Source organism: Chionomys nivalis, chromosome 2, assembly GCF_950005125.1.
Source record: "Chionomys nivalis chromosome 2, mChiNiv1.1, whole genome shotgun sequence".
NCBI lineage: Eukaryota > Metazoa > Chordata > Mammalia > Rodentia > Cricetidae > Chionomys > Chionomys nivalis.
This window is the reverse complement of record NC_080087.1, coordinates 13,175,292-13,190,458: the sequence shown is the minus strand read 5'-3', so window position 1 is coordinate 13,190,458 and position 15,167 is coordinate 13,175,292. Positions and strand designations below refer to the sequence as shown.

Here is a 15,167-nt window from a genome sequence, read left to right as displayed (position 1 = left end):
AATCTTTCCCTTTTGTGGTCACGTTTCATCTGAAGACAGTGCGGACTGTATAGACCTCGGTATCCATGTCCTCCGTAGCTACATGGGAAGGAAGTGTTAAAGCAAACACATGATTAGGGTACTTGAATGTAAAGCTACAATTATACATTTGATGTTAACTTTGTACACAGTAAGACTTTTGTTCATCCTGGGTTATTATGGAGGTAAGTATTTCGCTGCCAGTGAAAGTCTACATTTTATGGATCCTTAAATAAAGCTTTAATTGGTAGATGTGGAATGGAAGGTGGAGCTTGTACACTGAGGTGGGAGAGGAGAGACTGGAATGTTAGTGAGGGCTCCTTTTAAAGGTAACAAGGAGGGTCATCCCATTCTTTTACAGCCTGGAGCCTTTTGCTTCGAAATCATTCATGCTATTTTAGCCATTGTAAGGACTAACTTATCAGAATTGCTTTCAGTCAAGAGACAGAGGACTGCAGAGAACAGGGGGTTGTGATCTGGTAAAGGCATTGACTCTTCTTGGTTGGCCATACATTTATTAAAATAAGTCTGTGTATGAGTTAGGGTACATTCGTGAAGCCTGAGTTCATTATGAAAATTAGAAAATTTACCACTTTGTAAAATAGATTCTATTGTTGCAGAGTTGCTGTCCAGAAGAGGTAGTTGGGCTGGAAATACAAATGAATGTAAGAAGGGTCTAAATAAATTCATGCTAATATATTCATAATGGTTATTAAGAGTAAATAAAGGCTCTTCTGGACATATCCCTGACTCCTGGAAATTGAGGTTGCAAGAGACACTATCATTTAGTTCCCACAGCCGTAAAGCAGATTCGCTCTGAGTACACGGGTCCGACCTGTTCATTTGCACTGTGATTTGTTAAACAGAGAACAGTTGCACCTAGAGTAAGCCCTGAAATTTCGTAGGCAGTGAATAACTCTAAAGAAGCCCAAGCAATATAACGATAGGTGTTATTTCATATGTTTATAGCTGTAAAATCTTATGTTGAGTGTACCTTGCTGAGAAAGTTTAACAACAGACTTGTCATTTAAAAAAGGCTGTTGCTGGTAACAGGTAAGGGCTTTTCACTGTTTCACCACTGTAAATGTAAATCTACTGTGTGGATGGCATAAAAAGTTTAAATTTCTTGGTGAGGGGTTGGGCGGATGGTTTGCTCAATCATCCCAGGTATGTTGTATCGTTTTGAGTTGGCTAGCAGTGTTTGTGGTGTAGAACCTTCTGGGAACCAGGGAACAGACAGAGTGGGGGTGGGGTCCACAGCAGCCTGAGGGACCTGGAGCTCCTGTCCTCTGCCACCTGCCACATCGTGGGTATGAGGCTGCTTTGAGCCAGGGTTATTGCACGGTGTGGATGATGAACACAGCACCTTTGGTGATGACTTTTCTTTACACATAAAGAACTGATTTGAGGAAGTTGCGGAGTAGTTTCTCCTTAGGTGAGCCTTAGAACAGGGTCTGTTTTCTTGTGAGGAAAGAACACCTGGATTGATGATCATCATCAGTTGGGGACTTGGATTGAATGACTGCCCTTGTAATTCCATTGCCTGCCAGCTCCCTAGTTTGGGTGGTCATGTTGACACTGTAGCGCTCTTGCTGCAGCTGGTTCAGCCGGCATCGGCTGAGGGTCTGGATTTCTTGCTGTGTGAGACTTTTAGTTTCTCTCATGCATGAAAAGTATTTGACATTTGTGTGAACTCAGAAGCCAGGAGAACTTGTCTCACCAGAGAGGAGCTGTTGAACTGAAGATGTTTTCTGTAGTTTGACTTCCTGTTGTGTAGATTTTACCTGGGAGGGCCTAAATCTACTAAGGAAAAACAAATTACAGAGATTTCTGCTATTAAGAGTAAGTTGGTACAGTATTCTTTTTATTGACTCTTAGTAGACAACAGTGGTAAATAATCAGAAATAAATTGCATTTTGTTCTACAATTATGAAAAAGTCATTAATCGGGTTAAGGATTTGGTAACACTGCCATATTCTGTAGATAATTTTTGTACACACGTGAACCCCCAGATTTTTATATTAAAACAATATCGTTTATTGCTTTGCAGTTTGTTACCTTAAGTCCTGGATCAGAGGCGCACGAGGACTCCACGTTTTGTCTGTAGTGAGAAGCAGTGTGTTCAATGGCACTGTCATATTTCGACCCTCCGCCCCTTTAATGAGTCTGTTGATGGACTTTGGGTTTTTAGGCTCTTCTAAATTTTCAGCAGGCAGAATTAAACTCTCAGCCATGCAAATGTTTGTTTACTTGCTTCATTTTTTTTCTCTTAAGATAAATACGTAGAGACATAATCCAAGTAAAAAAGATGTTGCTTCTGTACACTTTGTGTCCTAGCCTAGAGACCTGCATTTTTATTTGAATAGAAGTCCTGATTGTTCCAGTATGCCCAGTTGCTCTCTAACTTTTGTTATATGAATTGTAAACCTGAAAAACACCCTTAAACATCTATGAGCAATCTACTTAATAGTCAAATAGAGCCTGCCACATAAACAAGACAGGAAGGAGACGTTGGATATGTTCCATATATGTGTATTACAATGTCTTACCAAACAGTAAAAATGTGAGGTCAACAATCTAGATACCTTTTCTCTATTAGATGTAGATGTATATTTTTATAATATTTTTTCAGTATGATTTACATATGTTACAATACCCAGAACATTTTGACAAATGTTCAAGTATCCATGAAACTATCCACTAATTAAAGATAGTTTTATCACTCCCAGAAAGTTCCCAGTGTCTCGCAAGCTGTTGGCTTGATTTCTGTGGTCTTTTTTAAGTTTGAACCTCATATGGACAGTTCGGTGTATTGAGTGTACATGCATTTAGGATTCTGTTTTTCTTTAAACATTGTTCTTGAAATGCAAATGCCAAACTGTATTTCTGTCATTAGGGAAAGAAGAGTGACATGACACTCATTAGAGTTCTGGCTACTGGGCTGTTGCTCGTCTGGATGCGCCTGAGGAAGAGGAAGCAGCAGAAGGCCATGTTCATAGCAGGACCACACACAAAACCCACTGATCTGGAGTAACATAAACATCTGTGCAGAAACAGAATCTATAGTGTATACATTTGATGTGCATATGAGTGTGTGTTTCCACTCCCACAAGAGAAGCAAGCTTAACCGGGCTTGCAGAGTTGAATGTGGAACAGTGGCAGCAGGAGACTGAATGGAAAGGGCTGGAGTCGCGCTTGAGTGGGCGCAGCTCCGGCTCTCGGCGATGAGTCTGGAGATGGACAGCATGCTGGTTGTCTGATTTTGTTAACTTGACACTGCTGGTATCATCTGGGAAGAGGGAACCTCAGCTGAGAAAATGTCTCCCTAAGGAGGCCTGTAGGCAGGGCTGCGGGCCATTTTCTTGGTTAGTGATTCATGTGGGAGGTGGGCACCTCAGTAGTCCTGGGTTGTATTAAAAACCAAGTTTGAGTGAGCTATGGGGAGCAAGCCAGTAAACAGTGTTCATCTTTGACCTCTGCTTCAGTTCCTGCCTCCAGGTTCCTGCCCTGACTCCTTCATGGTAGACTGTGGCTTGTGAGCCATTGTACCCCAAAAAATGCTTTTGTTCTTGGTGTTTGCACAGCAGCCGGAGGGTACTGAGTGTCGCTGTGCTGCACACTAGAAATCCTTAGGATGGTGGATGTTGTGCTTCTCTTAGCATAGTAGGAGAGAGGAGTGGAATGAAGAGCAGGAGGAAATTCACTCATCTGAGATCACAGTAGCTTGTTTAGGGCTCATAAGCAGGAAGGTTTTTGCATATTGCATGTGTAGGTGATGCATGTGTGACTCTCTTAGTGATCCCTGTTTGCAAGTTGTTTTCCCGCAAAGATGGGGGTGGGATGAGTAGATAGAGGTGAGCAAAGGCAAGATGGCCTAATGGAAGCTGGGTGGGGTCCCAGTCTTAGCTTGCGGCGCTTACTGAGTTGGGCTGTCAGCTCTTTGACGTGTTCCCAAGCTGCTTTGGAGACAGTCATCCTGGTCTCTTTTTTGGCTCACTGTGGAATCAGGGCTGTAGCATCTAATAGGTGTTCTGGGAGGTTCTTCAGTGAGTTCTGTCTCAGATCGAGTAGTCCGCACACACTGAAGATTTAAGCTAGAAAAGCCTGTGAAGTTTGCAGCTCTGGGCTGGGGCCGTGTGGCTATGTGAGGTCCTTGGTCAAGGGCAGATAGTCCCATAGCTTTGTAAGGATTTCTGGGTCCTTGAGTGTGCTCATAATACACGCTTTATTTCTACAGCCTACTTAGTTTACCCTAGAACTGATTTCCTGCAGTACCTCGAAGGGTTGGTTTCCCATGTAGGAGGGGCAGGAAAATGCTGGCTAAGATTAGCAGCCCATAGGACTCCTGTCAGTGGAGAAGGGCCACAGGGGAGCCTGCCCCAGGCAGATCCTACAGAAGGGCTCTGGGACCCTCTGGGGTCCTCAGCTTGTGTCCTGTAACCACCCTCTTCATTTCAGGTGGGGAAGGGTACTAGTTGGAAGCAAGATCATCATTTTAAAATGTAAAATTAAAAATTTAAGCATAAAAAAGCATAGATGCACGTGGAAACAAATATCTGGTGTAACTACACCGAGATTTTAGATTTTTCCACCTCAATGTCCCTCTTCCCCTCCTTCTCTCCCCCCAACTTTCAGTCTGCCCTCTCAACCTTCATTCTGTCCCCAGGGTCCCATATCTCTTAGGTAAACATTATTTTTCTTTTTTTTTTTTGTTTGTTTGCTTTTTTTTTGTTTTGGTTTTTTGTTTTTCAAGGCAGGTTTTTTTCTGTAACTTTGGAGCCTAGCTCTTGTAGATCAGGCTGGCCTTGAACTCAAAGAGGTCCTCCTGCCTCTGCCTCCCAAGTGCTGGGTTAAAGGAGTGCGCCACCACTGCCTGACTGATAAACACTATTGAGGTGGCCTTTGCCTCACTCCTTTGCACATGCTGAAGTACCACCTCTGCCCCTTTGCTTAGATTGGGTCAAGTATTTCCTTTTCAATGGATGTTTTTGTACCTTTGCTGTATGTGAGTAATGTTTATTCATACCACTGTGAGTAAGGTGTGTGTGAATAGACACACCACTGTGGTTATTGTGTGTGAGAGTATTCACACCACTGTGAGTAAGTGTGTGAGTATTCACACCACTGAGTAATGCTTGTGAGTATTCACACCACTGTGAGTAATGCATGCTAGTATTCACGCCACGGTGAGTAATGTGTGCGCGCGTATCACACCACAAACAAATGGTATGATACTGTTGTACCTTTTCTTGCTTTTTTATGACTTAACAGTATTTGTAGATTTGAGAGATGTTTGACATATGTGTTTTGACAGTATTGTGTGTGTTTTGCACAGCCTTTCTCACTATAATGTAATACTCAATTGTGAGGTTAGAACAGTTGGTGTTTTCTGTTTATGTTTGATGTCCACTAGTATGCTACTTCCTGACAATTGGGATAGGCCTGACAGTAGCTACATGACGTGCTTGTACATACGGGACCTTCTGGGTCATGAGGTCAGTGATAAAGAAGGAGAAGGGAAACTTGAGTGGTTCATTAATTTTGGAATATGAGCAGAAATTCCCGGGCTTGGTGAAGGGAAATGTGGGGTCCAAAGTGCCCTTCTGACACAGACCGAGACTTGTGTCTTCATTGGGATAATGTCCGGAGAGAACTCTTGAGGCCGGTGCATCACCTTCAGGTACACCTTCCCTCTCTCCCCAGTAGAGCACTTAGACACATTCAGTTTTTTAAAGTTGTTATTCTGTGTGTTTATGCATCAAGTGTAGAAGTGTCTAGAAGTGAGTGAAAGATTCTTTTTAAAAGTCATGAAGACCATCAGGCCCCAGATGTTTGCTGGGGAGCTTCCGTTAGCTCAGTTCCGTGATACTCTATAAAGTAGTCATGGACTGACGCCTGGTTACCTGATCGGATGTGAGGTGCTGCTCCAAGCCTTTGTTAAAGACCTCCTGCCAGTGGCCGGAGGGAGCCTGGGTTCTAGATCTGGTGGTACAGATGCCTTCTGTGTGATAAATTTAGATTTTACATGCTGATAGCTGCTTCCTTAACTCATTGCTAACACTTGCTCATCAGATAACATTGCTGTGAGGTCCTAGTCCAGGGGCATGGCTTTGGTGTGGGAGCAGATACCCAAACAGTCCAAGGCCAATCCCATAACGTTACCAGTCATTACCCTCATGGTAAAACAAGTTGGTCAAGCCCGAGGAGGACGATAATGGTAAGGTTGCCTGCTCTGGGCCAGGGTGACCCGAGGCAGAAGTTCTATAGCCCCAGCGCTCAGTGCTCGACTCGTGGTACTGTCAGCCTCACTTGCTTGTCAGTCTGTAATCTTAATTGATTCCAAACATGGTAAGAACAAGTGAGAGTCCCAGGACCGTGTGGAGTCAGCACGGATGTACAGGGAGTTCCTCACGGACACATCCTTTGTCCCTCCAGCAGTGTCCGTGGGCTTCTCAGGCCTTAGTCAGCACCGCAGGAGTAACAATGAATTACACTGGGGCCAAACTAGGCTGGGGTAGAAAGAGGAGTACCAAGTCCCCCATGGCCAAGAACTGAGAAGGAAACAGCGGCTCCTGGACTTTGGGGGTCTCTGTTTTAAAATAGTGCTATTTCCTTTAAGAAGTCTGAGGAGGAGCATGTAGTGTTTGAAAACCCCACTTCTAAACTGACCAAAACAAAACCACTGACCATTCAAGAGCTGAGAGCCTTCACTTCGGCAGTAGGAATTACTTATCATGGTGAGAAGTTGGTTCTTAAAGCAGCGCTTAGGAAGTAGTTAATGCCACGTTGCAGCTTGTAGTTCGATGAGGAGCAGCAGCCTTGATACGAACACCTTCATAGCGTCCAGCTTGCGAAACTCCCGATAGCCCAATTTTACAGCTCAGGCAGTTGACGCAAACGATGGGAGGGGCCATCCTTGCTGTCGTGTGAGACAGAGGCCCCTCTCCCAAACACCACTTCCATATTGTGTGAGAGACTTTCTGTACACCATGGAGTCAACATATTAGCCACAGCTCCTCGGGGAGTTGCTGGCTGTGTTGACTGAGGCTTACAGTCATCGTAACACTGGCAGACACGTTATCCTTGCTGCTTCAAATTGCACAAAGGCGCCATATGAAATCCTGCATTAGATACCAAATCAGACATGTGAGCGTTGAATGGGGGGGTGCACGTGGTCCTGGGGCAGGTAGTCTAGTATGTGGAGCTCAGCTACATGTGAAATCCTGCATTTGATACCAAATCAGACATGTGAACATTGAATGGGGCGGGGAGCACACGTCTTCCTGGTGCGGGTATTCTAGTATGTGGAGCTCAGCTACACGTGAAATCCTGCATTTGATACCAAATCAGACATGTAAGCATTGAATGGGGGGGAGTGCACGTGGTCCTGGTGCAGGTAGTCTAGTACGTGGAGTTGAACTATATGAACAATTTTTGGTTTAACTTGATTCATTGTGAAATATCAAACTGTAAAATAAAGCAAAGATTTCTTTAATGGTATTATTATTATTATTTTAAACTTGCCTTGCCTTAACAGCCTAGGCTCTGTATGTGAGAAACCTGTGAACTGTTTTGACCATATTTTCTGCAGTTATTGCAGGAAGGTTTTGAAAAGTAATCGACCTTGGTTGAAAGGAACAGGAACATTGGCTTTTTTATTTTTTATTTTTTTGCATTATTTTCCTTTGATTCCATTGTATGTGCTGTGAATTTGTGCATTGTCTTGGAGATAAACTTTTTAGTATTAAAAATTATTTTTTCACTTTTTTTTTACTCATTAGAATGTTTGTAGATAATTTGGCTCTTCAATGTGGATCTGGTCCTTTGGTTTCTGAGATGTGTGGGCTCACGGGGCTGAAGTTCTTGGAGTTCTCTCATGACCATATTGTGGTGTTATCAACAGGAGGATGACGTCAGCATCCATAGCAGCTGAGTGGCTCTCACTGCTTGATCTTGTTTTTCTTTCTTTCCTGTTCTCCCAGTTGGGTTGGGGTTGGGAACACAAAAAATCAAACCAAAACAAAACCCAACAAGTCTATTAGGTGTGTGGGGATCAATTTGAAAGAAGGTAGAAAATACTGTCGGTGTAGTAGCTTTTGCACAAGAGAGGACTTTTTTCTGAGCGGTGAGTGACTTAGGGGTTTAGTTGGCAGGGCACTGGAGACAAGAATGGTTTCTGCTGGCTTGCTCTAGCTCTGGTATTTGCAATGCAGGGTTCTTTGTTTTTGCCTGCTCTATCAGCTAAGAAATTTACCCTCTATTGGATGGGTATCTGTCCTTCAAGAACACACATTGGGCATGGTATTATTTGATATAGTTAGTATCTTCTGTATATGTATTAGCTTTCCATTACTAAGACAAAGTCTGAGGTAATCTTCTCAAATAGGGAAGCAGATTCTTTGGCTCCCAGTTTTGAGGGCACATGATTGGTTGGCCCTGTGGCTCAGGGTCCTTGATAGACCACACAGCTTTGTGGGAGCACATGCTGGAGAAAAGAGCTTACTGCATGGACAGCAACAAAAATGAGTGTGCAAGGAGTTGGAGTCCCACTGTTCCCTCTGAGAGTGCCCCATTGTCCTGCAGGTCTCACAAGAACTCCATGTTCCTGCACTTGGGCCTTTGAGGCACATTTAAGACCAAGAGGTTTTGTTGATGGTAATGAGCGCACTTCCCTTGTAGTGTATTAGTAAGTGGAGGAGCTGACGTCATCAGCCCACATCTGTTAGCGGCTGAGAAGCATGTTCAGCACACCGTGAACCCAATCACAGCCTTCCTACAGTGTGAGTGAGTTAGCCTGGACTGTGTGAACTCATCACGAGTTTGCTTGGGGGGTTTGAATGACCGCTACCCCTAGACATTCATGACTATGTCAGAATGTGATACCTGATAAATGTCACGTTGTCTGTTGAATCCATTGATGGTATGTGACAGAAGCAGAAAGTCAAGTTATCAACCGAGAAGAGGTGTAAACACTGCATTGTGTCTCCCTTCACATGATGGTGTCAAACCCCTATTTGAGTTCGTTTACTTCCATCTCTTCAGTCCTCATTTGCTCCGTTTGCCTTTCTTACAGATGCCGCCGCAGTATGGACAGCAAGGTGTGAGTGGTTACTGCCAGCAAGGCCAGCAGCCATACTACAACCAGCAGCCGCAGCCCCCGCACCTCCCGCCCCAGGCCCAGTACCTGCAGCCCCAGTCCCAGCAGAGGTACCAGCCACAGCAGGTGAGCGTGACTGCTGTCCACAGGTCCTGTTTTCTCCTCCAAGTATGTGTTCAGAGGCTGACTGTGCACCGAAAATCCTCCTGCCCTTTAGGAATTATTGGAGGGGGGTGCTTTGTGTGTGTGTGTGTGTGTGACAGGATTTTTGTGTGTAGCCCTGGCTGTCCTGAAACTAGCCCTGTAGGCCAGGCTGGCCTTGAACACCCAGAGATGGCTTGCCTCAGTTTCCTGAGTGCTGGGATTAAAGTTGTGCGTCATCACCCTGCAGGAAACGGGGATCTAACCCTTCTTCTCACTGCTCCCTCTCCTCTCCCCACCGCGTCCTACACAGTGAGGCGAAGACTGGGAAGAATAACTTGCAGTAACTGCTGGCACTCCTGGCTAGTGGCAGCAGAGAGTGTCACTCATGTCATGTTCATTTGTGTTCTGAATCTTTCCGCCTCGGTGAGGCCCCACAAGGAGGGTTTGCAGGTCAAGTGACCCTGCTAGATGGCCTTTTATCTTGGCCTTTTCAGTCTGAATATTTAGGGCCGCAGCATGGAGCATGGTTGCCGTGGAGTGTTACTCTCCTGAAGCTCAGTCACAGTACACTGAGATACGCACAGAATGGCCAGCCACCACGCTCTAAGACTCTGGTCTTCCCTTTGCTGCCTGGCTTCCTCTCCTCTCTACCTCTGATCCTCTGCCACGGTTCTCCTGAGTGCTGGGACTGTGCGCTGCTACCACGCACATCTAGTATCTGGTTGAACTTAGACAAATTAAGGACTTGTTTTGGAGGCACGGCAGATGATGGCTGAGCAGGTAAAGGCACCTGCCTGAGCCTGGTTAGCTGAATCCAGTCCCCAGGATCCATGTGGTAGAATGAGAGCAGATTCCCAAATCTGTCCTCTGACCTCCACCTGTGTGCGCACTCACAAGAACATAAATGTAATAGAAATGGAAAAGTATTTGTTGCTGGGCCATATATATTTCAGCTTACACAGTTGAGAAAAAATAGTATAAGATACATAGATATTCGTTTGATTCTGTTTCATTTGTTTTAGACTGTGGCTCTCGAGTGGAGTGAGATGGGACAGCTGAGAGCCTTGCTCTGCGCCCAGCTGTGCCCAGTAGCTCCAGTCTCCTACAGAGCAGCCTCCTTGCATGCTAACCTTTTCCTCCGTCCTCTCTCTTTTGTGGGATGGGCGTGGTAAGGAGAAGGAATATATGTGACACAGGCTTCTCCATTTAAGGGCTTTTTGATGGAGTGAAGATTTCTGACCTTAAGTTGAATATGTAAACATGTAGAGCTTAATTTAAAAAATGTGTTGTCTTAATTGTGTGTGTGTGTGTGTGTGTGTGTCTGTTTGTCTGTGTGTCTCTGCAGTTTGGTACACATGAGTGCAGGGGAGTCAGATCTCTCCTTGAGCTGGACTTACAGGTAGTTATGAGCAGCCTCAAGTGGGTACTGAAAATCCAACTTGTGTCCTGAAAGAGCAGCAAGTGCTCTTAACCATGGAACTTCATTTTAATTGAGTGCATTTTAAAAGTGTATTTGCTCCCCCACCCCCGCAGTGGAGGCGCATGCAGGCAGATCACTCTGAGTTCGAGGCTAGCCTGGTCTACAAGAGCTAGTTCCAGGACAGGCTCCAAAGCTACAGAGAAACCCTGTCTTGAAAAGTAAAAACAAAAGTGTATGCGGGGATTTGTTGAAGTCCATTGCCACATGACTTTGATTATAAAACTGTGGAGGGAGTTTATGGTTTTAAGCAAAGCATATTAGAGCCACTGGAGAGAGTGAAGCTGGCATTTAGTCATCCTGCCGACATGTATGTTTTAAAAGCTTGAGCAGCCAATCTGGGGTGTACAGTACTTCAGTTATTTCATCTTGCTCGTACTAGTGTGTGAACATTTTGAAGCTCTTTCATATTGGTCCCTTTAACTGAGAGGGACTGGCACTTGGGTTTTTGTTGTAAGAAGGCTGGTTGTTTGTTCCTGGATGCTCAGCCCCAAAATAATCACACAGAAGCCATATTATTTGCAATACTGTTTAGCCAATAACTTAAGTGTATTTCTGGCTAACTCATATCTTAAATTAACCCATCTCCATTAATCTGTGTATTGCCACAACGCTGTGGCTTACCGTGTAAAGTTCTAGTATCTTTCACTGTTGGGCTACATGGCGTCTCTGTGACCCCTCCTTTTTTATCCCAGCATTCAGTTTAGTTTTCCCTGCCTAGTTCTACTCTGCCCTACCAGGCCAAGCCAGTTTCTTTATTCATTAACCAATAAAAGCAACACATAGACAGAAGGACCTCCCACATCAGGTTTTGATAGATGAAGTTACAGGCTTTTGTGAGGGCTTCCAGAACCTTATTGAACTTACCTGTGGACATAGGATCTTTGTCACTTCATTGAAACACTCAAGTAGATTGCATTGCTCATTTCACTCTCATGTGCTGAAATGAGTCTCACTTGTCAAACCAGTTTGATTACGGACTCTGAGTACCTGTCACTTCCCCAGGACCAAGCTCCAACTTCTCTTTTATGAAGGGTTTACCGATGGCTTCCAGAAGATGGCAATTAGTCAATTCATGTCCTTCATATTTAAATATTGACAGTGTGCCACAGGTAGAACCTGTTTTAATGAATACTATTTTAATGTCCTTAGTTTAGGGCTTAATTTTGCTGTTATCACTGTCCTTTTATTGACCTGAATGCATTGAAGTGTATGAAATACTGTATCTTGACCATGATAGCTTATTATAAAAATGGTCACTTAAGGGGGAAGGAACTGGGAGGAGAAGAAGGAGGGGACACTTTGGTCAGAATGTAAGATAAATAATAAACAATCAAAAAACCTAAATAAATATATTGCTATCTAAAAGAAAATGATTCCTTAAAAAATGTATTCTGAGTGAAACCACAAATGTCAGGACTTTTTTCTTATGTCTTTTGTTTGTTTTTTGAAACAGGGTTTCCCTGTGTTGCCCTGGCTGTTCTGGAACTTGCTCTGTAGACCACCCTGGCTTAGAACTCAGAGATCCATCTGCCTCTGCCTCCTGAGTGCTAGAATTAGAGAATATGTGCCACCACCACCCTAATATGTTCTAACTCTTGAGCTCTAGAATATCAATATTTTTAAAGTTTAATTTGATATCTAAAGATTATTTTAAAAGAAAAAAGAGAAAAGTTTCTTGGCATCTTAATTATCTCTAGCTATGTCACCGCCCATACCACCCTTTGCCAAACAATCATACTATTATAGTACATAGGTACATGCGTTTAAATATGCATGCTATATACTTATATTTGATAGTGCATAGTATGGTGTATCTCCTATCCTCCTTTGTACAATTGAAGGTGTACTGTGATACCATGTTTATTCTTTGATACTCTTTTATCCACTCACATAAATATGTTTTCTCGAATTTTCAGTTCTTTATAGCTTTATTGGGTTTTATAGACATATCATAGTATATTTAATCAGTTCTCTTTAATGACATTGAAATTGTTTGTAATTCAAGCAGTGTTGCCCTTATAACCTATGTGTGTATCATCTGTTAAGTAGGCAACAGTATCTGTAGGATGATTTGGACAGGTAGCAATAGATATCAGAGGTTGAGTGTGTTTCCTCTTCCTCTTCCAGGTGGCTCACCGTGGAGGCCACCTTGTTGACAGAGGTTTCTGTCTCACCCGGTCCCGCAACTATTTAGTCCCAAAGAAATACACAGAGGCTTACATTAATTATAAACTGGTTGTCCTATTAGCTCAGGTTTATTATTAACTTTTACATCCTACAGTAACCCACAGTTCATGCCTGTGTTAGCCACATGGCTTGGTACCTTTTATCAGCGAGGTATTCTCATCTTGCTTCCTCTGTGTCTGGATGACGACTGCAGACTCAGCCTTTCCTCTTTCCAGAATTTTCCTGTTCTGGTTGACCCACCTATACTTCCTGCCTGGCTACTGGTCAATCAGCATTTTATTGAACTAATACAGGTGACAAATCTTTACAGGGTACTAGACCATTGTCCCACAGCACCATCTCAGTTTGTATACCATTTCCATGAATAAGTACTGCCCTGTACTCGTTACCAGTGCCTCACGTGGATTTCTGGGAGGTAGTGTCGATTGTCTATATTTAAAAGCGTTTCTGTTTGCCTTTCTCCTGGTCTGTAAATCCATGTCTTTTAATGTTTTAAAATTGATGCGTAAAAATTGTGTGCCTTTTGGTAGGCTCCCCTGGAACACAATTTACCTCCCCCTCCCCCCCGTGTGTGTGTTGTAAGGAACTGGTTTGTTTTTATTGTAGGAGTGGAGGGTGGTGGGGGGTACTGTGAGATGGCTTAGTTGGTAAAGGTACCACTATCTCTGATGACTGTGTTTAGTCCCCCAGAATCCATATAGTAGAAAGAGAGACGTTATTTCCAAAAGTTTTCTACTGACTTCTACATGTGCGCTTTGGTATGGAAAGTGTGTGTACACATCATCAGAATAAACAAATGAGCATTTCTAACAAACAAAATGGATAAAAAGTGAGAAGTCCAAAATTTGTGTTGTGGCCTGGAGACCTAGAAGGGCGCTGGCGCAGGGGTGGTCTGAATGGAGTCTGCTCCCCTTGTGACTTCTTTGAATCTGGCCTCAGGATTTGGATGATAGTGTGGATGCTGATACTGGAGAGGGCAGCTTACTTGATTCAAGTCCCCAGTTAAATGGTTGCTTTGATTCAAAAGGACATAAACTTCTGCAGCTGTCTCCTCTCTGTAGCCTGGAGATGTCCCTTCTGCCATTTGCTCAATCCCCTGAGATGTGGTGTTTGAGTTTCTTCCGGGTTCCTTTCTGTTTGGCTTTCTATACTGTTTTTCCCACTGTGTGTTATCTGCTAGCTGCATATCCTCAGTACTCTCTTTCAGAGTTTTCTCAGCTGCTTATGTTTGCTGTGTATTTCAGACTTGCCTAGAATCTCTGTTCCCCCATCTTTACTGGGGCTTTGGGTATGTGCCCCCATTCCTAGACTAAACTCTCATTTCTTACTGTTTTCTCCCAAAGAATTTGCTTTTGTTGTTAGTGTGGTTGTGTTTTTTTCTTTCTTTATGTATTTTTTTCCTTTGGAATGGATAGTACTTAAGAAAACAGAAAAGCAAAAAAAGAACACGATGTGCAGTTGAAGCCCATTCACAGAAGGCCGAGGGCACTTGATACTGAGTGTGTCTACTCAGTTTTCTGTGCTGCAGGCCAGGGAGGATGCTGGCCTAAGGAACTGGAGGAGCATCTTAGAAGGAGGTTGCTAATAGTACCTGGTGTTGTGCTTATGGGGGATGAGGAAATGAGAATCAGTCCTCAGTCAGCTGCTCTCAAGGCCCTGGGGAAAACTGGATGATTGGATATTTTCACACCTGGCAGGAGGAATGAAGTGGGACAGAGCTGACACTTGTAGTGAAGGAGTGCTCCCGTTCACCCTCCTCCTTCACAGCTGACTGCACTGTCTGCGGGAGTCCTCCCGTTCACCCTCCTCCTTCACAGCTGACTGCACTGTCTACTGGAGTGCTCCCGTTCACCCTCCTCCTTCACACCTGACAGCACTGTCTACTGGAGTGCTCCTGTTCACCCTCCTCCTTCACACCTGACTGCACTGTCTACTGGAGTGTTCCCATTCACCCTCCTCCTTCACACCTGACTGCACTGTCTACTGGAGTACTCCCGTTCACCCTCCTCCTTCACACCTGACTGCACTGTCTGCGGGAGTCCTCCCGTTCACTCTCCTCCTTCACACCTGACTGCACTGTCTACTGGAGTGCTCCCGTTCACCCTCCTTCTTCACACCTGACTGTACTGTCTACTGGAGTACTCCCGTTCACCCTCTTCCTTCACACCTGACTGCACTGTCTACTGGAGTATTCCCGTTCACCCTCCTCCTTCACACCTGACTGCACTGTCTACTGGAGTG

At 44.2% G+C, this 15,167-nt stretch overlaps 1 protein-coding gene across 4 annotated transcripts in view; it reads left to right on the top strand.

Moving 5' to 3' along the window:
* Nucleotides 1–15,167, top strand: part of Arid1b (AT-rich interaction domain 1B) — a 357,367-nt gene that overhangs the window by 100,043 nt on the left and 242,157 nt on the right. For all 4 annotated transcript variants that reach the window (XM_057757693.1, XM_057757703.1, XM_057757684.1 and 1 more), the window contains exon 3: nt 9,092–9,241. In XM_057757693.1, coding sequence (XP_057613676.1) covers nt 9,092–9,241 — 150 coding nt within the window. The remainder of the gene's footprint in view (nt 1–9,091; nt 9,242–15,167) is intronic.